Raw genomic sequence first — 26560 nt, forward strand, 5'->3', positions numbered from 1 at the left:
GAAGAGATGAGGCTTTGTGGAGATTGGTGTCTATGATCATACCTAGGTAAACCAGCCTCTGAGAGGGCTGCAGAGAAGACTTCTCGAGGTTTACCACGATCCCCAGATCCCGGCAAACCTCGAGGAGCTTGTCTCGGTGGTGGAGAAGGGAAACCTCCGAGTCTGCCAGGACCAGCCAGTCGTCCAGGTAACGAAGGAGACGGATGCCGGTCCTGTGTGCCCATGAAGAGATGAGGGTGAAGACTCTGGTGAACACCTGAGGTGCTGTGGAGAGACCGAAACACAACACCTTGAACTGGTAGATCTTGTGATCTAGGCAAAATCTTAGGTACTTCCTTGAAGACGGATGGATTGGGATCTGGAAGTACGCGTCCTTCAGATCCAGAGTGCACATGAAATCTCGCGGTCTCACTGCAAGTCTGACCATGTCCGCCGTCTCCATGCTGAACGGAGTCTGCTTGACAAACCCGTTCAGTGTCGAGAGATCGATGACTGGTCTCCAGACGCCTTTTTCACAAGAAAGAGTCGACTGTAGAAGTCTGGGGACCCGTCCACGACCTCTTGGAGCGCGTTCTTCTCCAACATGGTCCGGACTTCGGCCCGAAGGGCCTGCCCTTTTACCGACCCCATGGCAAGAGAGCTCAGCGACACTGGATCTGCTGTCAGGGGAGGTAGAGATGCCGTGAACGGGACGCGATACCCTTGAGAGATCACAGAGATCGTCCAGGTATCTGCCCCGAGTTGCTGCCACCTTGCTGCGCAACTCTGAAGGCATCCCCCCACTGGTGGACATGCAAGGGGATTGCCATTCCTAGCATTTCCGGCCTCGGCCGGTACCTTTAGGGTTCTTGTTCCCCCTGGAGGACTTCTTGCCCCTTCCGCCCTTGGCAGGAAAGGGCTTAGACACCTTGGGCTTCGCTGTAACGGCTGTCTTCTTCGTGTCCTTGGCAGGGCGGGGCTGCTGTACTGCCGGAGGCTTGTAGGGCCTTGATGTCAGGGCTCTATGGATGAGGGAATCCTGATTGGACTGCCTCCACCTCTCGGCAGTACGCTCCACGTCCTTAGGCTCGAACAGACTCCTGCTGAGGACAGAAGAGTGTCTGAGCCTACTAGCCTCGGCGCTGGGGACCTTCTGATGAAACCTCTCCGCCACTGCGTCCCGACGCTTGAGGATCGTGTTGGCCCACAAGCTGGTAACCTGGTGGGACAGGAACTCGATGGTCCGAGTGCCCGAGAGGAGGAAGGTCTCCAGAGCTTTCCTGGTGCTTTCCTTGGACAGATCCTCGGACCGCACCAGAATGCCCAGAGAACCCAGCCAGAAGTCTAGCCATGAAGCAGCCTGCATGGCACACTTAATGACCTTCTCATGACTCTGGATCTCAGTGGCCGAAAATGACACGTGCTGGTTGGAGAGTCTCTCAAGAGAGACTCCCCCAGAGAGGGCTTCCACGGAATGGTGCAGGGGAAGGCTCAAAGAAGGCTCCTCAAGGATCTCAAAATATCTCCTCTGACGGACTCGAGGAGGAGGGAGGAGCTTATACCCGGCACTCGACCTGCTTGAGGAGGCAAGCTCCGCAAGTTGTCCTTCGATCTTCTCTCTGGCACTCTTCATCCCCGAGACCAGGGCAAAGCTGCACTGGCCCTGGAGGGCCTATGAGAGCCAAAGATACCATCCAGGACTGTGTCCTGCCCATCACGAGGAGGGACCTCAGGATCTGGGATCCCGTTGAGACTCCTCATGTGAGACAGAACTTGCCACAATGCATGTTCTGATTCTTGGCGCTCACCTTCTGATGGACTTGCAGTGAAGTCTCCTGACCCCAAGGGCTCTTCCTGGGGGGACGCGTGAATATCCTCGACCGGCCTAGGCTGCTCCTGTCTGATCCTGGCCGATGATTTAAGAATAGTCTTAAGAGTCCTTAGATTCCCTCCTGGGAGGGATACAGGACTCCAAAAGCGAAGGTGGTAGGTCCTTCTCCACCTCAAGACGAGGGGACCTCTCGGGAGGAGGACGAACTTCCTTCATTGGTGCGATGGGGAGGACATCCTCTCCGACCGACTCCCGAGGAGGGGTATTCCTCCTCCGCAGGGGAAGGCGAAAAGGTCTGAGGAGGAGTAGGAACCTTGCCTAAGGATCTGCGAGGAGATAGCCTAGGTCTTGGAGGAAGATCCACGGTAGAAACTCCTCTCTTCCTCTTCAGGGGGGAGGAAACTGCCACTGGTTCGCGACCCGAGTCAGAGGCGGCAGGCTTCATAGCCCGAACAAGAGCTCTGAGAAGGGTATCAAACCATGGCTGTTGACTGACAGCGGCGCTGGCAGACACTCCCTCTGGAGGGAAGGGGACCGATGGATCCCTAGGAGGAGTACACAAACGAGGGTTCGCCTTCTGGGCTGCAAAAGAAGATTGATTGATTGATTGAAAGTTTTCTGGCATCCTGACATCTAAGGTCATTGACGCCGATACCATTTACTGTATATGAAAATTAAAAGAGAATTCGATTAAAACCATAAAAATTAAGAAGTCATTAAAATAGTTAAATAGTTTTCAGAAGACCTGCTTCTGAAATAAATCTAAAAATTCCGCTCGCATAGTAAGACACATCATGTCCAAGAATCTTGGCAAGGATAAACCTGCCATCCTCACCTTGAGCCTCAAACAGATATCTATTTCTTAGGTTAGTAAAATTAGGGCATTCGGTCAACAAATGCCTCACTGTTAAAGGTACTAAGCAGTCCTCGCAATACGGTTGGTGTTGGCCCTTCAGCAGAAACTCGTGTGTCAACCGTGTGTGACCAATACGGAGACGACAAAGAGTCGTCTCCCATTTTCGGGGAATCATGTTATACCTCCAAGGTGATATGATATTTGTTACTTCCCTCATTTTATTGCCGTCTTGACTGTCCCAGTGCTGTTGCCATTTATCACAAACCAATTTCTTGATGTAAGGTAGGAGATCGTTACATGGAATGGGATACCTCCTTGGTAACAACTCGGATGCCGCATTCTTCGCCAGTAAATCTGCCTTCTCATTCCCAGACACACCTACATGTGCTGGAACCCAACAAAATCGAACAGTTATACCTTTCCGTCCAATAATAAAAAGCCATTCTAAAATCTTTAAAACTAGAGGGTTACTAGAATTAAAAACTTCTAAAGCTTGAAGAACACTCCTTGCATCACTAAAAATTGTAAAATTACCCTCCTTTTCCAAAGCTATTTTCTCAATAGCGGTTAATATGCCATACAGTTCGGCAGTAAATATGGAAGCTGTTAGAGGAAGTGCACCTCTACAATTAAAATCATTACTATGTACTCCAAATCCAACGCCAGCATCAGATTTGGAGCCATCAGTATATATAAAAGTCGATCCCCTATGTTCTTCGACATGTTCCATAAAAAGAGACCTGGATTCTAAGTCAGTCATATTCTTCTTAACTCCAATAAAGTATTTACAAAATGATATGTCAGGTAATTTCCATGGAGGCGTTGATGATAACTTGAATGGAAGTACCTTATTTCTAATTATATCCAGACTATTTAAAAATCGTTTCACCCGAAAGCCATAAGGTTGAGGAGATTTTGGGTGCAACTCAAAGTATGATGCGTGTCTTACAAGGCTTGCAGTCTGAAAGGCTAGAGAGCTAGGGAGTCTTTGCAATCTAAACCAATACCGAAGAATGGAAGACATTCGGTAAAGGTCTAGAGGTAACTCTCCAGCATCAACAAGGAGACTTGGGATAGGCGAGGTTTTAAAAGCTCCAGTAGATAATCTAATACCTGCATGATGTATCGAGTCTAATATTTTTAACCGGCTTGGGGTGGCTGAAGAATATACCTCACAACCATAACTAATTTTGGAAAAAATCAAGGCCTTGTATAATTTTAAAATAGTATTGCGGTCTGCCCCCCATGATGTATGGGACAATACTTTCAAGATATTCAGAGCTTCAACACATTTAGCTTTTAGCGCTTTTAGGTGAGAAACCCATGTAAGTCTACAGTCAAATATCAAACCTAAAAATTTGGTTTCCGATACACATGGTATCCGTTGACCTTTAATGTATATATCCGGGTCTGGATGTACTCCCCGGATACGACAAAAATGGACAATGGTAGTTTTACTTGTCGAGAACTTAAATCCATTCATGTCAGCCCACTGGATAATTTTATCAATAGAGAGTTGGATTTTTCTCTCAACCATTGCCATTCTAGTGCCAGCAAATGATATTGAGAGATCATCCACAAATAGTGTTGAGAGAACATCCTGGGGAATGGCTGAGGATATCCCATTAATTGCTAGTGCAAAAAGGGTTACACTCAGCACACTACCCTGAGGAACTCCTTCTTCCTGGCACTTACTCTCTGATAGAGTTTCCCCCACTCTCACTTGAAAAACTCTACGTGAAAGAAATGCCTGAATAAATAGTGGCAGCTCTCCTCTCAATCCGATTTCATGAATGGTTTTAAGAATACCATATCTCCATGTGGTATCATATGCCTTTTCAAGGTCAAAAAATACTGTAACATGGTGCTGTTTGGAAGCAAAGGCTTCACAAATAGAAGACTCAAGTCGTATCAACACATCAGTCGTTGAGTGCATTTTTCGGAATCCACATTGAATCGGTGATAAAATACCTTTCTTTTCAAGGTACCATATCAGCCTTGCATTGACCATCTTCTCCATAATTTTACATAAACAAGATGTCAATGCAATAGGACGATAGTTTGCTGCTAAAAACTTGTCTTTACCGGGTTTTAAAAAGGCTAAAATAATGGCTAGTTCCCAAACACTTGGGTAACTATGATCATGCCATATTCTATTAATAATGCTTAAAATAAATAGCTTTGTATTAAAATGTACATGTTTAATCATTGCATATGGAATTCCATCGGGTCCAGGGGCTGTATCGTTGCAATGAGCAAGTGCGGAATCAAATTCTCTTTCAGTGAAAGGAGAATTATACGACTCTTCCCTTCTTGTTGCAAAATTTAAAATTTTATTTTCTTCAGTGCTCCTATACTGGTGACCAGGGGCTCCTTCACACTTGCTGGATACATTTGAAAAATGATTAGCCAAGGCATTGCTAACTTCATTTGCTTCAGTTACATACTGGCCATTCACCTTCAACACTGGTGGTGGGTTGGGGGTGAATTTGCCAGCTATCTTTTTTACTTTCCTCCACACAGAAGATGCTGGTGTTCTACTGTTAATGGAGGAAACAAAAGACATCCATGACTGGCGCCTTGCTTCTTTCATGGCACGACGGAACTGTGCTCTACATTTCTTGTACATAATTAAATTCTCATCAGTTCGGAGTCTACGCAATCGTGTTAGAGATCTTCTTGTGGCTCTGTGGAGTGCAGTTAGTTCTGAAGACCACCACGGGACTGGTCGTCGTTTGAATAACCCTGTTGTTTTGGGAATTGAATTGACTCCTGCTGTATGAAGAGTTCCATTCAGCAGGTCTATAGCATCATCAATACTTTCAAACTGTTCTGCTCTCCCTTCGATTTCACTTAGCTCGGAAAATTTAACCCAGTCTGCCTTGTCTAGATTCCAACGTGGCGATCTTTGCAAAGGTGGACCCTTGTTGGTGTTTATAATGATTGGTGCATGATCACTAGTATGCCAATCATCTAATGTCCTCCAATCAAAATCAAGAAGGCAGTTAGAGCTTGCGATTGAAAGGTCAATGCATGACAAAGTACCTGTCTGAACATGGAAGTGCGTGGGCTCTCCTGTATTAAGGAGCCCCACATCCTCATTCTCCACAATTGATGAGATAATATTGCCCCTTGTGTTGGCCAAAACATCACCCCATAAAGGATGTCTACCATTCATATCTCCCAGTAAGAGAAAAGGTTGAGGGAGTTGTTGAATAACTTCTGCTAAATCATCATATAAAATATCATCATTTGGAGGTAAGTACAGAGAGCATATTGTATATTTTCTCCCTATATCAATTTGTACAACAACTGCCTGCAGGGTTGTACGTATAGACATAGGTATTTGGGGAACATCTCGACAAATGTACATGAGACTTCCGCCATGGCTCCCTGCTTGTTGATTATATGGTGTTCTATAGCTAACATACTCTCGAGGACTAGGAGTGTTAGAATCAAGCATACTTTCCTGTAGACATACTATTATGGGGGAATGCTCATGAATTAGGAGCTTAAGTTCTTCATATTTCGCCCTCAAACCCTGACAGTTCCATTGCAAAATGGAGGAGAAAACTATGGATTATTTCTGGAAGACGTCTTGGGTGAGGTCTTCCCATTAGCAGTTTTTAATCTAACATTATTACTTGTAGGTTTCTTCAGAGATGGTCTTGTTATGTTGGGTTTTACGTTGGAGTTTTTCTTTGTATCTTTTTTATATATTTGTTGAGGGGGATGGTGGACCTCAACTTGAATTTCTGATTTATTTAAATTGTCTTCTGGTTGATCGCCAACATCAACAGACAAAACATCATATTTATTTGATGTCATAATTCTAGTATTTCTTATGGAAGGGGGTGAGAGAGATGGAGGTCTCTCTCTTTTACGATTAATAGGTTGCAGGTTACCAGGTTTTTGTACCTTCCCCACTACAGGTACACCTGATAACTTGGTGTCAGGTGGAATCTCCATTAAATCAGGCAAGGATATGGCCTGGGAGAGGTTAGTACTATCCTTTGTAATGGGGGACAAAGGTTTGATAGTGGTGGGCAATGTATTTTTGTTGATACTCAATGATAAATCTTTAGGAGGAGATGTTCTTGTCTTATGCAGCACTTTATCAATAGATTGTGAATTCCTTTTTCGAGAACTACCTACAGTAGTAGGTGGGTGAGATGATTCCCGAGGAACTTTTTCTCCTGTTTTTAATGTTTTTGCATAAGTATTAGATTTATTTAATAATCTCTTGGCATGCCCCACGCTTACATGTTCAATAATTGATTTATTGAGGGCAGCCTCTTCTAACTTATAAAACTGGCAGCTCCTATCATTAGATTTATGATTAGAGTTGCAGTTTAAGCATCTTGCCTCAAGTGTACAATCCCCATGGTACATTTTGGAGCAAGTATTACAAATTTTTTCATTATTGCAAACTTTGGAAGGATGTCCAAATTTAAAGCAATTATAACATTGCAGTGGCTTCTGCTTAAAAGGTTGAACTCTGATCCTTTCGTTTTCTATGTCTATGTGGAAAGGTACATCAGCATCCTGGAAAGTAAGAACAATCATTGATGTTCCAGGTACTTTATGTACTTTCCACACTGATAGGGGACACATGGCCAATATCTCCTCTTCAGTAAATTCATACAGATCCCTATTAAAAACCACTCCCCTTCCATAGCTAAAGTTTAGATGGGGTTTGATGTCCAATTTTATATCATCATTTACTGTCTTCAAATTAGACAGTATAACAGACTGTGTGTATGACTTGGCCTTTATCAAGAAACTTTTCTTCCCGAATCGAGATATATCTCCAGGTGCGATCGTACCTACCTTCCTCTGAAGAAATTTGCATATCTTGAAATAATTTTCCGTACCTCCCACAGATTGAGCAAGAAGCCACATTGGTGGTTTTGGCTTTCTTTGGGATGGTATATCTGCCTCTATATCTTTATCAGCCCAGTCTGCTGGTCTGTAGACATCCAGATCTTTAGGTGCCCCATCACAAAGAGCACCCTTAACACTCATATTACCTACTTTAATATCAACAATGTTACAGCTTGCATTAAATGCTTCCTCATGACAATTAAATGATAACCAAGATTCCCAATTATCATCTTGAAGTTTCATTCTAATTTCTTTTATTGATCCGTAACACTCAAATATTTTATGTAGCACATCATAATTAGCTTCTAAAGGGATTTGGGTAACGTGCAGGACTTTCAGTTTTCCTGTGTTGCCCAAATTACCCTTTTTCAGAATGTTTAAAGAACAGTCCTTTTTAGTTCCTAGGTCGTCAACGGAGTTTTCTTTAAATGAATTGCCAGAGGTCGTCAACAGTGCCGGGGGCGAGTCAGCATATCCAGGGGAGGTGGGGTCATTTTCACAAGAATCCATCATAAAAAAGAAGAGAGAAGAGTGATTTTTTGAAGTTTGATTTACCTGCTTGAGAACATTAAGGCATCACATGTTGGGAAGGAAATTTACACTCTCCACTACCGGCACAGTGAGAGTATACTTCCCAGATGGTCCACTCCATACCCTACCCGAAGGATAGCATCAAAACAGATATAGAGGCACAGGTGTAAGCTGAACCCGCCTGTTAGGACTGAGACCAAGAAACTATGGAATCATCCTCCCCATATCTGTAATGACGGGCTTCCGGCCAGAAGCCGAGAGTCCTACCCCAAGCATTGGATCCCCCTGGATTCCGAAGACCCAACACTTGGAATAGTTCCGCCAAAAAGGTCCAAACCATCTTCGGGATGGCTGAGATCATCCTATACACTCACATATAGCTTTGAGCACAAACGCCTCCCAACCGCGACACCTTTCACATTCATCAAAGCAGGCAGCAATACCGGATGCATAAACATCCGCCCAAGTGGCAATAACAGATGTAGAAACATCCATGCCATAAATAGAAAAAAAAAAATAATAAACATACATATATATGTAAAAATATACACATATACATATGGAAAATTTTACTCATAGGGTTGGGACAGCATCATGAAAGAAAGTTTATAATATTAGGAGAAGGTTGAAGCAATATAAAGAGGAAGAAAAAGATAAGAAAGAGAGAAATTTAGATTCGAACTGGGGGAGCAATTTCCCCAAGTTCGAGAGCCCTCTTGCCCGTCACCAAGATTCAGCATGGGAATGAAATGCCGTGCTGAAGCTCAATGACTTCATCAAGGCATTCTCTCATTAAGAGGGTGCAAAAGAAGAATCCCTAGATTTATCTGGGGAGCGCCCCCCCTCTGGCAAGCGCGCTGGGCTGCGCTTACGGGGGGGGGAGCGAGACAAGGAAGAATCCGCCAGGCGGCGGTCGCGTTGGGGCTCGTGAATCGGGCCCTGCACAGGGTCGCGCGCGTTAGCGTAACGCGAGGCTGGAATATCGCGAGCGCGAACCCAAATCGCGCGCTCGCGTGCCCGTGCGGGCGGGAGATGCTGGAAAATCGCGCGCGCGCACCCCCGTGGGCGGGGGCGGCCGCAAAGCGATGGCACGCAGATGAATCAATGGCGCGAGAGCGTGATGGTGAAGGAGTCGGTGTACGACGATCAGGAACCGCCCGAACGTGCGGGTGAGCACTATTCGCTTGCGAGTTTGTTAACTGCACTGGCGAATGTTGGCGCGCATAGCGCGCATCTGGAACAGGCTGTTTCGGAGGTCGCGGGTTGCGAACGGCATGAGGAACGTTCACAGACTCGTGCGATTCCAGAGGAGGCTGTGAGCGCCTGTGCGCTAACTTAGCCAACCCCGGAGCTACGTGTTGAGTCAGCACGGCACGCGATCGCGTTGGAGAACGCGCGGAAGCTGGAACAATATCCGCGAGTGAAAGCGCATCGCGAACCTCTTTAAAAGCGCGCGATGGAGAGCGCGTCACGGATGGAATCGCACGTGAACGTGCGACGCGATCTTCCCCCGTCGGAAGCGACGAGTCCGAAGGAACCAGTGGGCGCCTATGCGCCGACTCTGGAACCTTGTGGACTGCGCGAAGAGTGACAGGAACAGGGGGCGATCGCGCGTCGCGCTTTCCCCCTATAGGACGCGACGAATCCACGAGAACCTGTGGGCGCCTGTGCGCCAACTCCGGAACTTGTTGGACCACGCGCGGTTGTGATACAGGAACAGGGCGTGAACGCGCGCCGCGAGTCCGTAGGAACCTGTGGGCCGACTCAGGCACCTTTGGAATCGCGCGCGATGTAACAGGAACTGGGGGGCGTGGAGGTGCTGGTAAAGGTGGGCGCGCGGGTGCCTTTGAGCGCTTGCGCGCTGCATCAGGAATGGTTGACGATGGGCGTGGGCGTGCAGGTGAACCCTGGCGCGTAACAGGATCAGAGGCGCGAACACCTACAAGAGAGCGCCGAAGCGCTTTGTCAGCAACAACAGGAACAACAGCAACGGGCGCAGGCAGAGCCTTACGCTTAGAGACGAGAGGCGCAGTTTTGCACTCAAGTCCCTGAGACCCCGAAGGGCCAGGAGACTGCGCAATGGCAGACTCAGGGGGCGCGTAAAGCGCATCAGCAGCCTTCGAAGTAGATGGTTGAGGCGACCCTTGTCCCGACGGAAGACCATCCTCCAAAGGGGAACGCGAATGATCCCCGGAGAGGTCTAGGGTGGTAGCTGGCAGGACAGGAGAGCGGCGAGTCGTCTCCTCCGCAGAGGATTGTGGGGATGACGAGCCAAAGAGGAGCCTCCTAACCCCCTTGAAGGGAGAAGGAAGACCTCTACGGCAAAGGGGAGGGCGAGCCTTCCGCCTTATACGCCCACGAGGGGCCGTGGGATTAGCAAGCTGACCATCGAAGGGCCTCCGAAGAGGCGTCTCTACCAGAGAACTCCCTCGAGAGGGAATCTCAATGGAAGGAGAGATCGTAGGACTCCGCTCCTCCCTCGAAGAGTGTCCGGAGGGAGAGACAGAGTCTTCAGCTTCACAACAGGTGTTTGGACAGATCCATGGGATGTTTCCGAAACAACTACGTCAACTACAGACAGAGGATCTATTTCCGCTGTAGTTGACGATTGTTCGGCGGCCGCACCCCGTTTGACCATGTCAAACAAGGCTGCCTTGGAGGGCGAACCCTGTAGCCCCAAGGAAGCCCAAAGATGAAAAATATCCTTGTTAGACATAACTACCTCCTCCGAGGGGGGAGGGGCAGCCGCTTCGCTATGGTAGGCAGCGGCCTCTCCCTTACCACGGGATCGGTCAATATCAACATCAATATTACGGTCTACGCTACCGTTCGCCGGCCCCTCGGAAGAGGCCGCCCGAGCGGGAGCTTCGGAGGAGGAATGGGCGGCGGGAGAAGAAGACCTAGGATTTTCTCGCCCCCGAGAACTTTCGGAAGGAGAACGATCCCGTTTAGCCTTCTTCTTACGTCGCCGGGCAAACCTCTCCCACTGGGAGGTAGACCACTCTCTACACTCAATACACAAATTAGCACTATCACACCGTTGGCCCCTACACTGCGGGCATAAGGAGTGTGGATCCGTCTCCACGGCCGACATAAAGGTTCCACAAGGGCGGCCGGAAAGACCGGGGCAAGTGCGCATGATGATAACAGAGGCCAACTTCACATACAAACACTGTAAGAAAAAGCAAACAAAAAATTATGGCAGTCAAAGAGAGGAGAGCGCTGACAGGTCTGTCGTCTCTCCGAGCCAAAAGTAAAGTGGCCGAATCACCGGTGTGTGTGAGGGTGGAGGGGTAGCAAGTTACACCCCCCCCCCCCGCTAACTAGCGGTGGGGTAGGAAACCCTCGTTAAAACTTTATGGCTCGTCATCGGCTGCGCTGAAGTAATTACCCCATGTAAATAGCGTGGTTTGTATTCAGTTAAGGAACAAATCTGTCTTTCAATGTATATAAGTCAGTAATGTTTGCTATGCTTAGCAGGAAATTTCCTGTGAATAGGCAAGCGAGATATGTATATATATATATATATATATATATATATATATATATATATATATATATATATATATATATATATATATATATATATATATATATTGGTTGATAGTTAGTGTAAATCATTTCAGTATGCATTTTCATCTTTACACACTTTAATTTATTTATATCTTCAAGTCTATGAGCACCTAAATATTATAGCCTACCACAGTTTTAAATACCTATGTTAATTACATGTTTAAAATCCCATTTTAAATAAATTTACTATAAATTAGATATTCTTTATGTTTGAGTGGCCACAACTGGCTTTAATCCATATAACAGAGGTATTAACTTTTCAAACTTGAAAACTTTCCTTACCTTCTGTGGCTTGTAACAATTCTTGTTTGGTCCAACCATGTTCTCCTAGAAGAAGAGAGGTGTAATACACCAAATGCATATGTGGCTGGTCAGCTTCAAAGTTCCGTAGTGATCGTACATACTGTAAAAATTAAAGTACAGAATTACCATACTAAAATACTCTTATTACCTCAATAAAAAATGGCAACCTCACAAATGAATAGAAAATAAGAGCACCATTGCAAACTTTCCTAAATTAGACAAACCCTAGTCTTATTAAAATTACCTACCAAATACGTAGAAATTATTTGAATTGACTGCTCTTCAATACAAAAATTCATAATTGAAAAATAAAAATTGTCCCTTCATGAGCCACAAAGAGAATGAAAAAGATCACCGAAAAATAATTCCTATGTACAACAGTGCATAGGACTGCTAACAAATCTGAAGAAACAGACTGGGTCCAGTTCCAGTAATCTTCTGAGCAACTACTTTATCAATTAGGATATATCTATATCTACATCAGGTCTGGAATAGAAGAATAATTATATGACTCAGATACTACCTCCCAACTACCTCCCAACTAAGGCAAATACCTGTTCTCTTTATCTATTACAAACCCACATACTGTAGGTTGATACATCCTTGAAAATCCCTTCTGAAACAGATTTACTGAATCAAAAATGGACAACCAATTAAAAATCAAAGAAATATCCTAAATGTCCATCAATTTTTTCAAATATGCCCAAATTAACAGCACCACCCCTATGTTTAAAGGTCACTCATGAATGGCAGAGCAAGGGACAGTGACAGTGCCCTATCGAGCTGGACAATGACCTAGAGATTGACCATGTATACAAATGATCAACGCCCATGGCACCTCTCCACCCAACCTGGGACTAAGGAGGGCAAGGCAATGGCTGCTGATAACTCAGCAGATAGACCTATAGCCTCCCGCAAACTCTTCATCTTTATCTCGCAAAGATGGTTAGGTTGCAGCGACCAAAGAAACTAACAAGTTTGAGTGAGACTTGAACCCCAGTCTGGCGTTTACTAGTCAGGGACGTTACTACATCAGCCAGCACAAGGGAGAGTGATCTAGTATTTACAGTATTCGTTTCATTTCAGATGTGGTCTAATGACGACGCATGCCTGAAAACAACACTTTGGTCTGCCCCACCACCATTGGTTCAGGGTTTTACTTTATATTGTCTAGATAAATACTATATCTAAAACTATTTACAGTATGTGGACCTAGACTTATTAAGGTAACTGGCAACTTGAGTAACCGAAAATAGATTTACCATTACTTGAAATTAAAACCTTCAGTTTACTCACATACAAAATGTCAAAGAAACTAAAAGATTTCCATTAGGATATTTGTTAATAATAACTTGTAAGTTTCTTGCTGTCAAGTAACAAGCTAGGAAATATATTGTAATCCAGGACTAGATTGGCAATGATCTCTCTAGTAGGATAAAAAGCTTTAGCACTAAACGGGAGCTTGATTATCAGCCTTACTTTGAATTTGGAAAAATTTATACATTTTACTCAAAACGAACTCCATATAATGAGTAGCATACTAAGGATAATCTTTTCTAAAAATTACACTAAATTGATTTTCGATTGAATGCTTACTACATACGGAAACTGATGTGAGATATAGGTTTTCGTCGACTCACGACCTATGTAACTTACGAGTGATCGATTTTACTATAACTTTTGCGACTGCAATCACGTCACAAGTCTGTCAGAAATAGTATACATATAGGACTAATATTTCCTTAGAAATACTATAGTTATTTTTTTTTTATAAAAAGGATCTAACTTCTCTTGGTAATTTAGTATTTTCGGTTATTTATAATACAAAGAAACCATTTTGAAATGAAAAATACATCAAGAAAAATGTTTAGGTCCATCGAGTTCACATCATATGTCTGGAGGAAAGCAAGCAGCAGCAAATTAAGAGATTTCCTTTCAACAGGTTACTGATTAATATTAGCATTCCCATTATTGAAAAATTGAGCTATGATACCAAGTAAATCAGAGGTCTGTATCGGTTGTTATATGTACTATACTCAAGCTTTTTAACGGAGGCCCATATGCACTCACTCGCAAGGGTGCATTTTTGGCTAGGAAAAGTTTCCTACGGACTTAGATCATAGGCCTATAAGTCCATATACAGAAGAAAGGGTTTGCTAATTTTCCCATAAATGTATAGAATCAATTAATACCACTATCTCTAGTTTGAGGATACTGTAGCAATCCACAAATTGCATAAAAATAAAAATTAAATGAATTCACAATTCCACCAAGTTACAACCTCGATACCCCTCCTTCTTTATTCCCTCCCCACCTTGGTATTTGACAGTATGCTGTTCCTTCTACCTCCCCGCACATTTTCATCAATAATGTTTTATTAATTACATGCTTTTAGCAGATTCTGGTATTCAAAGAAAGTTTATGTTTTTTTATGCTTAGTGCAATTTATCCCAATTCGCGTTAAAATATGTGAAAAGTTACAAAATATGCAGCGTGCAACCATAGATAAGCTCCATTCGTTGACTTCAGCTGTTGTTGTTACTAAATTTAGACTTACCATCCTAATTCTTTATAACCTCTATTTGCTAACATTATTTGTTGATAAGACATATATCTAAGGGAGAAAGTTAGGTTAGTAAATGAATTTGGGATTCACATTATTTGGTAAGTATTTGAAAACTATGATGTTATTTGGACAAAATACTGACTACCAATCAGCTAGTAGGAAAGTTTTCCAAGCTAACAGGGCATCCATGTCAGCGAATGAAAGTGTCTCAGTTAAAAAAATTGAGTATACTTAGCATAAATTGGATTACGCTAGCTTTATTTCATTTATTTCATCTGATAGTAGATCAATATTTATCTAAGAAAAGTACACTAATAGGAAATTTTTTTTCTTAGAAATAATATATTTTGTTTTACATCATGAAAATGAAATAATTTTGCTTAAGTTAGTATTTTCTCTCATTGCTTGTAAGAAAAGCAGAAAAGGTTTTGATACATTTCGGATCATTCTTTGTTGAGTTCACATCACGTCTGGTGATGACACATTTCTGGCAGAAAGTGAGCAGCCAAGTATAATCATTTCCTTTTAATAGGTTACTGGTTAATATTGGTATTCCCATTATCAAAATTTTGAGTAATACTATCAAGTATTTCAAGGGTCTGTACCTATTGTTACGAGTACAGTAAGGCTTATTGTAAACTTGACTCTACCCCTTATACAGATTCTCAGTGATGTTATATTTTTCAGCAGAAGGCGGGCTAGCAAATCAAATGATTTCCTTTCAATACATGACCAAGAGTTTGGAAGGGTGTGTGAGAAAAGGAAATTGTGAGAATAGATGTGAGAGGCAAAAGTGTGCGCTAGAAATAGGAATGAATGGCGAGCGATTGTGATGCAATTCCGATAGGCCCTACTGCTCTCTCGTGTCACCTTGGTATCTGAGGTAGCAGCAGTAGGAGAGTCAGCATATGAAGCTTTATTTGTGGTGGAAATCAGAATCTAAGCTAAAATAAAACTGTAATTGTTGATTGTTAAAATCCTTCTGAAATTGAAGAATAGAATACAAAGTTCCTTTAAAAACACAAAAACAATAATGTCTAAAGGGAAATGAAAAATTTGGAAAATAATTTGCCTTTTTCCTAACTACACAAACCTTGAGCTCTTTATATGAGAATATTACTTTGGCAAAGCTAAACTAGCCATAAAAGTTTTAACGAGGTATACAACCTCCACCACTAATAAGCTCATACACCGGTGATATTATATCACTTTTGACTGAAGGTAAGACTTACAGGGGGACAGGTGATGTCGGGCCAGTTTGAATAGAGCTTACGATTTGTATAGTTAGGAAAAATACAGATTATTTTCTAAATTTGTTATTTGTTCCGACACCTAATACAAACTCTTTTACTTTTTATATGGGACTCATCCTTAGGTGGGTGGAAATACTAACCAACTGGCTGGTAACTTGACCCGGGGTGTGAATCTGTGCTTCACACGAGCTCAATAGAGGCACCCTCTCACCTCATTAACTCATGTATGAGAGGGAGCTGACGTACCGGGTAATCAGCATGTGTGAGAGAACTAAGCACTATGATTCGACCAGGTAAGGATTCCTGAGATGGAACACTCCACTTACTTACCTAGCCATTGCCCGATTCCCCTTCCAGAGAGAAAGGGGACGTAAAAAATATAATGTTTCAGTTTACACAAGGGATATGGTTTTACCTGCAGATGGAGGATGCCAGCTTGCAGAGTACCATGGGTAAAGGGTCCAAAGAGAGGTTAAGAAGAAGGATGAGAAAACCAGTCATTCTACCATTCATCCCACACTAATTCTGGGTAACATCTGCCCTCGACCAACTGCTACTTGTCCTGCAAGGGAGCTGAGGTATCTCAAACCCCATGTTGTTCAGCCACCACAGGACCTAGACATTCAGGTTCCTGTGGGTTATGTCTTGCAGGTAGTGGGCTGTGAAGGTCATATGACACTTCTAAACACCCAACTGAAGTACCTGTGCCACAGAATAGTAGTTTTTTTTCTAAATGCTAGGGACCAACTTATGCCTCTAACATCATGAGCTATGGGGCTTCGAGCTTGTGGAGGAGAGTATAGATTCAAGGCCCAATCTACAACCTGGCAAATCCAAGAAGATAATCATATTTTTGGTGACCCTCTTCTTGACCTTACCCATGCTCACAAAAAAACTTATTTACGTACAGGCGAGCTCCTGCAGATTAAGATAATGCCTCGGTGCTCTAAAATGAGTTTCCTAATCAGATAGAAGGGGGGAAGGAAACACATAGGCATTATCTGGACGCCGGAGGGCCTTTAAGAGAGGTGTCTGGTTACCACGTACTGGTTAACAGTACTCCAGAAACTTCCAGACAGGAGACATCCTGGACAGACATCTAATCCGCAACTCCCACCCGGGTCAAGACTTAGGTGGTTAACTGAGGGAGAGAGAGAGGTCCCTCAAAGCCCACTTTCTGAGTCTGCCTGGTCTGAATAACTGCTGGAAAGTTTCCTTGCCCATAGTGAATTGGGTTGCAAAGGGAAATTGAGTTTGACGTATCTGGGTGTTCTATGCCGTGCCAAGAATACCCTTGTCTTGGTATTCTACCACCATCGTGCTTTCATAAAAAAAACTGTATGGTGTGACAAGAAGGGGGTTATTGGAAGATATCAAGAGCCAGCAACACTGCCCTCAAATCCAGGAAACCTTGTATGGCATTGCCGATAGGTGTTGGAACATAGCTCAGAGGCCATGTTACAACAGGTAGGGCCACTCCCCCTTTTTTCAATGTATCCCCCAAGTGTATCGAAAGAAGAGAGAAAAGGTCTATTCTCCTGAGGAATTTGGTAATCTCTACCTCCCAACGCGGGCCTCTCTTTCACTCTGATTCTATCAAACTCGTAAGTCCAAAGAATCCCTGCTAATACTAAAAGGATCAGTTGTCACTATTAAGGACTAGGATTGATTCATACTATTGGTCTGGTTTCACTCCGCTCTCGCTCCAGTCACGTTCCGGTCAAATATTGTTACATGATTTTAAATGAAAGCATTCACACTGGTGCTCTGGTCTGCTCTTGCTCCAGTCTCGCTCTGGTCACGATTCCTTCATACCATATTTTCACCGGAGCGAGACTGGACTGGACTGTCACCGGACCGATTGTGTTTATCAACCCTAAAGCTACGACTTTCTACAGGCCGAAGCACTCAGAAGTTCAGGTGGCCAAGAACATGGCCACCGGTGCACCAGTAAGAAGTCTCGCTTGAGGAAAGGATTATCTGCTTCCCTGAGTCTATATCCTTGATTGGACAGAGCAACTTTGTTTCAAGAGCTTATTAGCCTTTCTAAATGTGCTAATTCTCATGGAGGTTGCAGGAATGAATTCTAGCAGTTTTATCCCGAACAAGGTAATCCCCAAAACGATGATTCAGTGTCAGAGAAACATCTCCACTCAATCTGCTAGAATTCAACCACTTGTCTATGGGTCAAGGAGAGCAGATGCATTGGCAATGACCCCTGTTGCAACTTGTGATTATTCTTGTGAACACTTGAGGAGTTGAGTATTGATCAGTGCCTCGCACCCTGTACTGGCAAATCAATTCTCAAAGGATGATTCTAGATATATCCTTGGAGGATAACCTCCAGTTATAACCAGTGGTCAAAGTCACAGAATATAGTCAACTGAAGGCGACAAAGAACTGTGACATGTCAACTAATGTGAAGTATTAGGACCATCTTGAGAATTGGAACCAGAGACTTCTTATCCCTTACTCCTGTGACATCCTCTCCCATTACGACAGGAGAGAGGGATGCCCTTCCTAACGGAAGGGATCCTGATTCCACTTGTCTTCAGTGCCGGTAATACCATTGACTTCACTCCCCTGAGCGCAATCTAACATGCTATAGCTCACATTGTGACTCAGGGAAATGGGAGAAAGGTTTTACAAGCAACCTTTTCAGGTGAAAATTAGTCTTCCCTTCCGATTTCATTGGAAACTGGAACAGGTGACAGAGTACTCTATAAAAATTCCACAAAAGTTTTGGGCTACCTGGTCAGCTAACTACCTAGTGGGACAGCCACCACAGTTTGGGGACTGGGTCCATTGACACTCCAGAAGGTTGGATGGTTCAAATGAGAGGAACAAGGATTGCCTTACTCTCAAGCGAAAGGTCAACTTTAAGTGCCCAACGGTGCCGAGGGGTTGCTTAACACGTAAACATTTCAAGTTGATTGCTTTCGAGTCATGCAATTGGTTACAAGCAATTGCCTCTGTAAAGAGATAATTTGAAGCCTTGTCCTCCAACTGCCTTTACTAGAATGGGAGTTGGTCGTGTATGTCTGCTTACGGACCAGTAAACACCAAAGTAACCCGTTATATCTAAAGGATAATTGAATGACGGTGAACCTCCCTAGTTGATCGCTGTCAAGCAAACAATTGGTAGCAAATGATCAGTTGCAAACAACTACTTCCGAAAGACAACATTAAGACATATCTTCAATCACATTTATCAGACAAGTAGTTGTGTGGATAAGTCTGGCTACGGACTAGTAAACACTAGTAGAAAATTTACCTCTATAGAAGGCATATGTTTCCCCCAATCTCACAACAGGAATCCCTGTGACAGGTACCCCAGGGCAGGAAGAAGATCCGGGTGCGGCCCAAATGGTTAGTTGCGCCCCAACATCGATAAGGTTCGCAACCAGACCTTCTTCCTCTTGATGACAGGTATCCCTTGGAAAAGAGATGAATACATCCCTCACCTCTCCGTTCCTGATCGGTAAAACTAGAATAACCTCAGATTGTTCTCCCCCAAAGAAAAAGACAGCTTTGGAGTCTAAGTACTTTTGATACTTAAATTTAGGATCTGGAGATGTTAGAGAGGACATGGCGGGGATAAAGGAGAAGCCCACTTGAAGGCAGACTATCTTTGTCTGATTACGAGAAAGTAAAGGGTTCATAAAAAAGGTGACTTTCCCCAAGGGATACAATCATCAACGGAGAAAGAGCTGATGATGCACTGGAACCAGGTTCTAATTTGATTGGTTCCTGGCATCAAATAACTGAAACCAAGTGTCGTTTGCGAACGAAGAAACATCATTCTGTTCTGTATGATGGTAAGTAGCCTTTGTTACACCTCATGGGTGTATATATGGCTGCAAGGATAGCACATGCAACTGGTGAGGCAAACAGCCTTCGTTGGCAATAGTGGCTTGCACGCCGAAGTGAGGGTGTGTCAAATCGCAACTTCTCTGACTATGGGTAAGTGCTTGTACACGAGCTTTAGTATCATGAACACGTTTCCATGTGTGAGCTCCCCCGAGGTAGCTTGTGGAGTTGCTCGCAGGAATAATGTGTATATCGTACGATGAAGTGCAACACAATCGCTCAAAAGGAATTGATTGTTGACAAGCCATAGTACTGTGAAGATGTTCGTGAGCGTACATGAAGCCACGAGGAAAGCATGCATCTAGTGTAGAAATAGTTGATTGGAGAATGGCAATTGCATTCGTGGGAGAATAGTCGAATTGACTAGTTCGTTTTTCTTACTTTTTGTCCCATTTTTTGATGTTCGTTTATGGATGGAAAGTAAACTGAATGATTGCCGTTTGTTAATATTAAATTTAAATTCTTAACTTTCCCCTTTTTGTATTCTAATTGAATTAATTAATTTAATGTTAAATGTATTCCTTATAAGGAAACAGTTTTGTTTTCCCGTCTTTATTTTTCAACGGTGTTGGAGAGTTTCAGACAAAGTAAAAGAAAACGGAGTTGATGACATGTTTTGGTCCGACAAGGAGTTCAGAGTCTTGCGTGAGTCTGCGGAACCGGCCGGACAAAGAGAACGAGTGTACTTTTTCTGCCATAAAAGAGTGAATTTAAGGATATTAAATTTAAAAACTAAGAAGAAATTGTTCTTGGAGATAGTGCAGGTAAGTTGAAACATAAAGACTTGCCTTTAATTGATTTGAGTTAGATAATTCTAACATTCGAATTTAATCCTTTTTTACCCAGTAAGACTTCAGTTTGCTTTTTGTCTTGTTTGTATTGTTTTTTTTTGGCTATGACTCTTGTTGTTGGGCATAGCTGGGTGATAAGGTTGTCCGATTTACGCCTGGAAGAATGTGACGGGTTTAGTTACATTTGCAAAGGAGGCGCAGCCTTTGAAAACATCAAGGTTGAAGTTGAGCGGTATTTCGCTAGGAGGTCTAGGCCTAGTCACATCTGTGTGTTCTTGGGCAGCAATGATTTGTAGGATTCTTTGTATACTGTTGTTATTCCTTATAAGGAAAGGAGCAGTATCGGTCCTATCTTATACTTGTATTAAGTTAAGCTTAGGTTAAGTTAGTAACCTTTTCATTTATATAACCTGTTGATTAGCCAATTTTTGCTGTTGGCATAATATGCTGTATTTTTTCATTAGGAAGTAACTGATGATAACTTGCTTTGCATTGACTTGATTAAGTTTAGATTTTTCTTTGGGTAATTTAGTATTGGTTAATAGCTTTGTTCAAGATGAATGAGGCTGAAATAAAAAAGTTAATTAAAAAGAGGGCCTATGTTAAGGGTTTAATAACTCTTGATGTTAGGAAGATTGACTCTTTAAAGAACGATCAAATTAATGGTCATTTGTTACAAGAATTTATTCATAAAATTTATGCTAATTTAGTAAGAGTTGAGAATTTTGACGCAAGCATTTGTGAAATTGCTGTTGAAGATGAACTAGATAGTATTATGCAAGCAGCAAGAGTTTATCTTTATGAAATACAGAAAACTCTGTCAGAATTTAGAGTAAAATTTGATAATTTGTTTGGAGGTAAGACTACTCCTCAAAATAGTTCTAGTAAAATTGTAAAGTTACCTCTCCCTCATATTCAAATTCAGAAGTTTGAAAAAATGCAGCTAATCCATTTCCCTATTTTAACTTTAAGAAGGCTTTTAATAATGCTTTGGCTGGTATGCCTAACTTAACTAATGCTCAAAAGTTTATTTATTTAAAGGGTTATTTGTTAGGTGAAGCGTTAAGTGTAGTAGAAAACATTACTGTAAATGATGAGGGTTTTGATTTGGCTTTTAAGCAATTAGATCTTAATTTTCTAGATCAAGACAACATAATTGATCAAGTAATAGGTGAAGTTTTGAACACTTCTGAAGCAAAATCTCTTAGGTAAGTAGAATCTTTGGTTAGATCTTTGAATAATAAATTCATTGACTTGAAGGGACTTGGTATAGATCTGATTGAAGTCGATTCGGCTGCTCTATTGCTAATTTGCAAAATTGTAAATGGGAAACTTCCTAAAGATTTTTGATAGAACTCTAGAACTACAGGATCTTCTTATCCTAATTTCAACCAGTTTTAGATAATTATCAGAGTATTATTGCACGCCTTAGTTTAGGTCATAATGAAAATTCTGGTGCAAAACCTTAAGGTAAATATGAAGGTAAAGACTGTAATTTCCAACAATCAAAGTATAGTAATAAATCTACTGCTAATAATGACTAATAAAGTTCAATTTACCAGTAAACCTTTATCTTCTGGTAGATGTAAATTTTGTAAAGAAACAGGTCATAACTACTCTAAATGTACTAGGTTTGATACTTTGAAAGCTAGAAAGAATAGAGCTGAAGAACTAACTTTATGCATTAAATGCTTGAGTGATAGGCATGGGGCCTCGGAATGTCCGGGAAATAAATCATTGTTACCTTATAAATGTGTTTTTTGCAATAAATCTGAGCATCATGGAGCAATGTGTCCTCATGCTATCAAGGATCTTGGTAAAAAAGTATGAAGTTGTCTATCAGGGTCTGAAATATTTGTTCCCTTTATTACACTCAAAGTTGGTAGGGGTAGGAAATCTTTTAAATGTTTTCTATTAGACACTGGAGCCCAGTTTAGTGTTATTTATAAACAAATTGTTGATAGTAAATTAGGAGATTATTGTGGTGCTCCTTTATCTAGGTTAGTTTCTTCTTTTGGGTTGCCAGCTAGAGTTAGTGAGGTATTTAATTTGGTAGCTGACTTAATAATGCCTTGTGGGATAAAGCCTAGTTGTCTTTTTTTTTTTTTTTTTGCAAAGGAAAATTTTAACCTTTCCCTCCAAATTCCTATGTTGCCTTCTGTAGTTAAAAATTTGGAAACTGCAGGTTATTCTGTATGTAATAATTACCCAGGAAGGAATTTTGAAATTGTAAATATATTAGGTATCCTAGGGAATGATATCCTTCAGGAATTTAGTCAGTTAGATTTAGACTCCGTAGAGTTGTTTAATATTAAGGTTAGAGTAATTAAGTTGGCCAATGGGGTTATTCCATTTGGTACAGTAGTCAATTTTGTTCATCCTTCACAAAGGAAGCTTTTTTATGAGAGAATTAATTCTTATGAACCTTGTGTTAAAGATAAATCAGTAAGAGAGGTAGTCTTGTCCTATAATTGATAGTAATAAAATCTTGGAAAATAGACCAAGAGGTAATGGTAAAGCTGAATCTGTTAGGTTTATTCCTAATAAGGAAATTAAATATGTACCAGAATGTAACAGAGAATCTAGAGTTTTTTATAATTCTTCCCTTAATTTGGAGATTAAACAGACTTCTAAGCCTAATAAGATTAGACTTCTGGAATTTGTTCCTCCTAAACATCTTGGAAAACAGAAGTTATTAGTAAATTTTGCAGTTAATCCAGTAGGCTATAAGTTCAATCCATTGAATGATATCTTTCCTGATTCTTGTGTCGAGTATGGACTCGACAATTTCTACAACTTAGAATCGATTGGGATTAAAGATGAAAATTCCCTTCCTTATGAAGACCAACAAGTTGCTGAATTTGCTAAATCAATTTCTTTTCATGAAGGACATTATCACGTTCAGTTACCATAGAAAAAGGATTGAATTGAAAAAGTCCCTAACAATTTAAAGATTTCTTTGGCAGTTGCTGAGCGGATTTACTCTTAGTTAGAAGATCAGAATATATCCTCTAAATATGAGGAAGTTTTTGATAGACAGGAGCAGCTTGGCATTATTGAACCTGTTGAAAATAGAGCCACAGGCCAAGTATTCATTCCTCATTGTCCTGTCATAAGAAATGATGAAAATGCCACTACTAAAATCCGTCCTGTATCTAATTGTAGTTTAAAGGTGGGAAAAGCTCCTTCATTAAATGAATCCCTTGTTTGTGGTCAGGAAGTTCATATGATTGGCCTTGATTTTAGTGCTGCCTTTGACCATGTTAATCATGAGGCCATTGTTTTCAAACTCAAACAGTTGGGAGTGGGTAGGTCGTTTCTTTGCCTTATTATTGAATATCTAAGACATAGATTGAAAAGATTTGTTGTTGATGGGCACCACAGTGAGTATAGGAATGTGATAACGTGTGTTCCTCAGGATAGTGCTTTTGGTCCATTACTTTTTATACTATATACAAATGACATGTGGTTTGGCCTAGAAAAAAAGCTAGTTGCATATGCAGATGATGCTATACTCTTTCCATCAATTCCATCTCCTGGATGCAGATCTGGGGTTGCTGAATCCGTTAATAAAGATCTAGCTAAAATTAGTGCATGGTGCAAATTATGGGGCATGAAGTTGAATCCTAACAAAACTTAAAGTATGCTTGTAAGTAGGTCAAGGATAGTGACTCCTTAGCAACCAGATCTCAGCATTGATAATGTTTCTTCAACTCTGTATGACTTAAAATTTTAGGGGTCATTCTTGACAGCAAATTTACTTTGATAAACACATAAGGTCTGTGTCTTCTTCAATTGCACAAAAAGGTGGCTTATTGAGAAAGTCTTTTAAGATTTTTAGTGATCAATCTATTCTGAAGAAGTGTTTTAATTCTTTCATTCTACCTTGTAACGGGTATTGTTTTTCTGTCTGGTCTTCAGCTACAGATTCTAATCTTAATTTGGTGGATAAAAACTTATGGTCTATTAAATTTCTTATTCATGATCTAGATAATAATCTCTGGCAACATAGTTCAATTAGTTTGTTATGCATGTTGTATAAGATTTTTCATAATTCTAATCATCCTTTTTCATTTAGATCTCTCTGGACAGATCCATCCTGTTCATAATACTAGGCATGCAGTTAATTATAATAGTCAGGCCTTCTCCACCATGAGGCTCAATACTACACAGTATTCTACAAGTTTTATTCCAGCTGTGACCAAGTTGTGGAATGATCTTCCCAATTGGGTAGTTGAATCGGTAGAACTTCTAAAAGTTCAAACTTGCAGCAAATGTTTTTATATTGAACAGGCTGGCATAAGTCTTTCTTAGTTTATATATGGAATATCTGTTTTGATGTTACTGTTTTTAAAATATTTCATTCTAATTGTTTAATATTTTTCATATCGTTTATTTCCTTATTTTCTTTCCTCACTGGCCTACTTTTCCCTGTTGCAGCCCATGGGCTCACAGCATCTTTATTTTCCAACTAGAGTTGTAGCTTAGCTAATATTAATAACAACAATAATAATAAAATGATAAAAATCAATCAAGAAACTAAAAAGTAGGAGTTTGAAGTAACCCCAAAATAACATTGTTTTAATGTGGCTGAGTTATGCCCCTTACAAGAATCCTATGACATGAAATGCATCTCCACAAAGGAAAAGAAAGTATGCTTAAAAGTGCTTACTTTAGCACAAGGAACACGAAATAGTTAAGAAAATCCTACAATATGAAATGCCAACTCCACAAATGAAAAAAACGAGGAGGCCTAAGAGGGCTTACTTTAGTGAGAGGAGGAATGTAAGGATTCAGACTACCAACTCTATCTTCAGCGTCAAAATCAAGATGTTTAAATGGGCGATTAAGAATGCGGGACTTCAATTATTTCACAACAGAAGGATATAAAGTAATCAAAGCTTTTGACCTCTAGGAGAGGTGTTAAGCAGATAAGAAATAGTTAAATATCCCATATGCTACAAAGCAAGAGGCTATTATTCTACAAACAAGCACATTACAGTACTGTATTCAGAATAAGAAAAAAAGCAACATTAGTAATACCTAAAATGTATATTACAAATGAAAAAAAAAAAACACAAAAACAGCCTTTATGGTTTGAATTGGAAAACAAGCTCTATACTTACAGCATCCTTGAGAATTTCAAAACGTTTTGGGTCAACTTCAAATGAAGTCATTCGCTCAAGGATCTTTTCAAGCAAGACATGTAACTTGTCATTGTAGCCTTTAACTGACAGCTGCAAAAAATGAAAAGCAACAATCTCTTTTACAAGAAATTTTCAACACAGTGGGATCCAAAATACTTTTCTCAAATACTTTAGATTCAAATTTTTCTTAAAATGGATACATTACCAAAATTATTTGACAATAATAGCTAGTTTATAAATGCAGAAATATTTCACAACAAAAGCATACACTTCCTTTGAACTTACGGTCAAACCATTCTTTGTGTTGCAAAGGGAGTAAGTGAGTCCTGCTAGTTCTGCGGCATAAGTGTACTCTGTAAGAGCATCACGGAATAACTGTGCAAACATATGTAATAAGTTTGTATGGTCTGGATCAAAATAGGCCAAAGGACTGAAAAACAAAAGAAAAAAATAATTTTAATAAAATTGTGTTTTGATATTTACCACTATGTTGCATGTCTTATATTTAGGAAGCTCAAATTTTCAACGATTAACACAAGTTTTTGTACCCTTCCCCTTGAAATCACCAGGCTTGAATGAGGTAATTGTTGAATGGGGGACTTCATGGATGGTGAGCTGGAGAGTTCCCCATTTCTTGAACCTTACAATATCTAAACTGACAGAGATCTCCAGTTAAGATGCAAAACCACTTGAGCTAGGGAGGAGGAGGGACATAGGGTGACTTATAGCTAAGCATCAAAATGGTGAATTTTACTATTAAAATTCTTTTGATTTTGATGAATCTTACCTCTAGACCGCATTGCTGACTACCACATTAACCTGTTGTTGGGGAAGTGATAATCTAACAATAAATTTAAGATAAATCTTATTGTTTAATATACTGGTCTTGTATTATTTACATTCCATAATCATTTAAAAGAAAACATAATAAAATGAATCATGCATATATATCTTCCCTGGAAAACCTGCCCTTGAA

General features: G+C 41.2%; 1 protein-coding gene across 1 annotated transcript in view; it reads right to left on the reverse strand.

The window, feature by feature from the left end:
* The window catches only part of Ide (Insulin degrading metalloproteinase), a 511525-nt gene that overhangs the window by 149143 nt on the left and 335822 nt on the right, over positions 1-26560 (reverse strand). The window contains exons 12-14 of the mRNA XM_068372359.1: positions 25870-26014; positions 25564-25674; positions 11937-12057 (exon numbers count right to left, since the gene is read on the reverse strand). Of these exons, the coding sequence (XP_068228460.1) occupies positions 11937-12057; positions 25564-25674; positions 25870-26014 (377 nt within the window). The remainder of the gene's footprint in view (positions 1-11936; positions 12058-25563; positions 25675-25869; positions 26015-26560) is intronic.

The sequence above is a fragment of the Palaemon carinicauda genome, chromosome 4 (assembly GCF_036898095.1).
Source record: "Palaemon carinicauda isolate YSFRI2023 chromosome 4, ASM3689809v2, whole genome shotgun sequence".
In the NCBI taxonomy this organism is placed as follows: domain Eukaryota; kingdom Metazoa; phylum Arthropoda; class Malacostraca; order Decapoda; family Palaemonidae; genus Palaemon; species Palaemon carinicauda.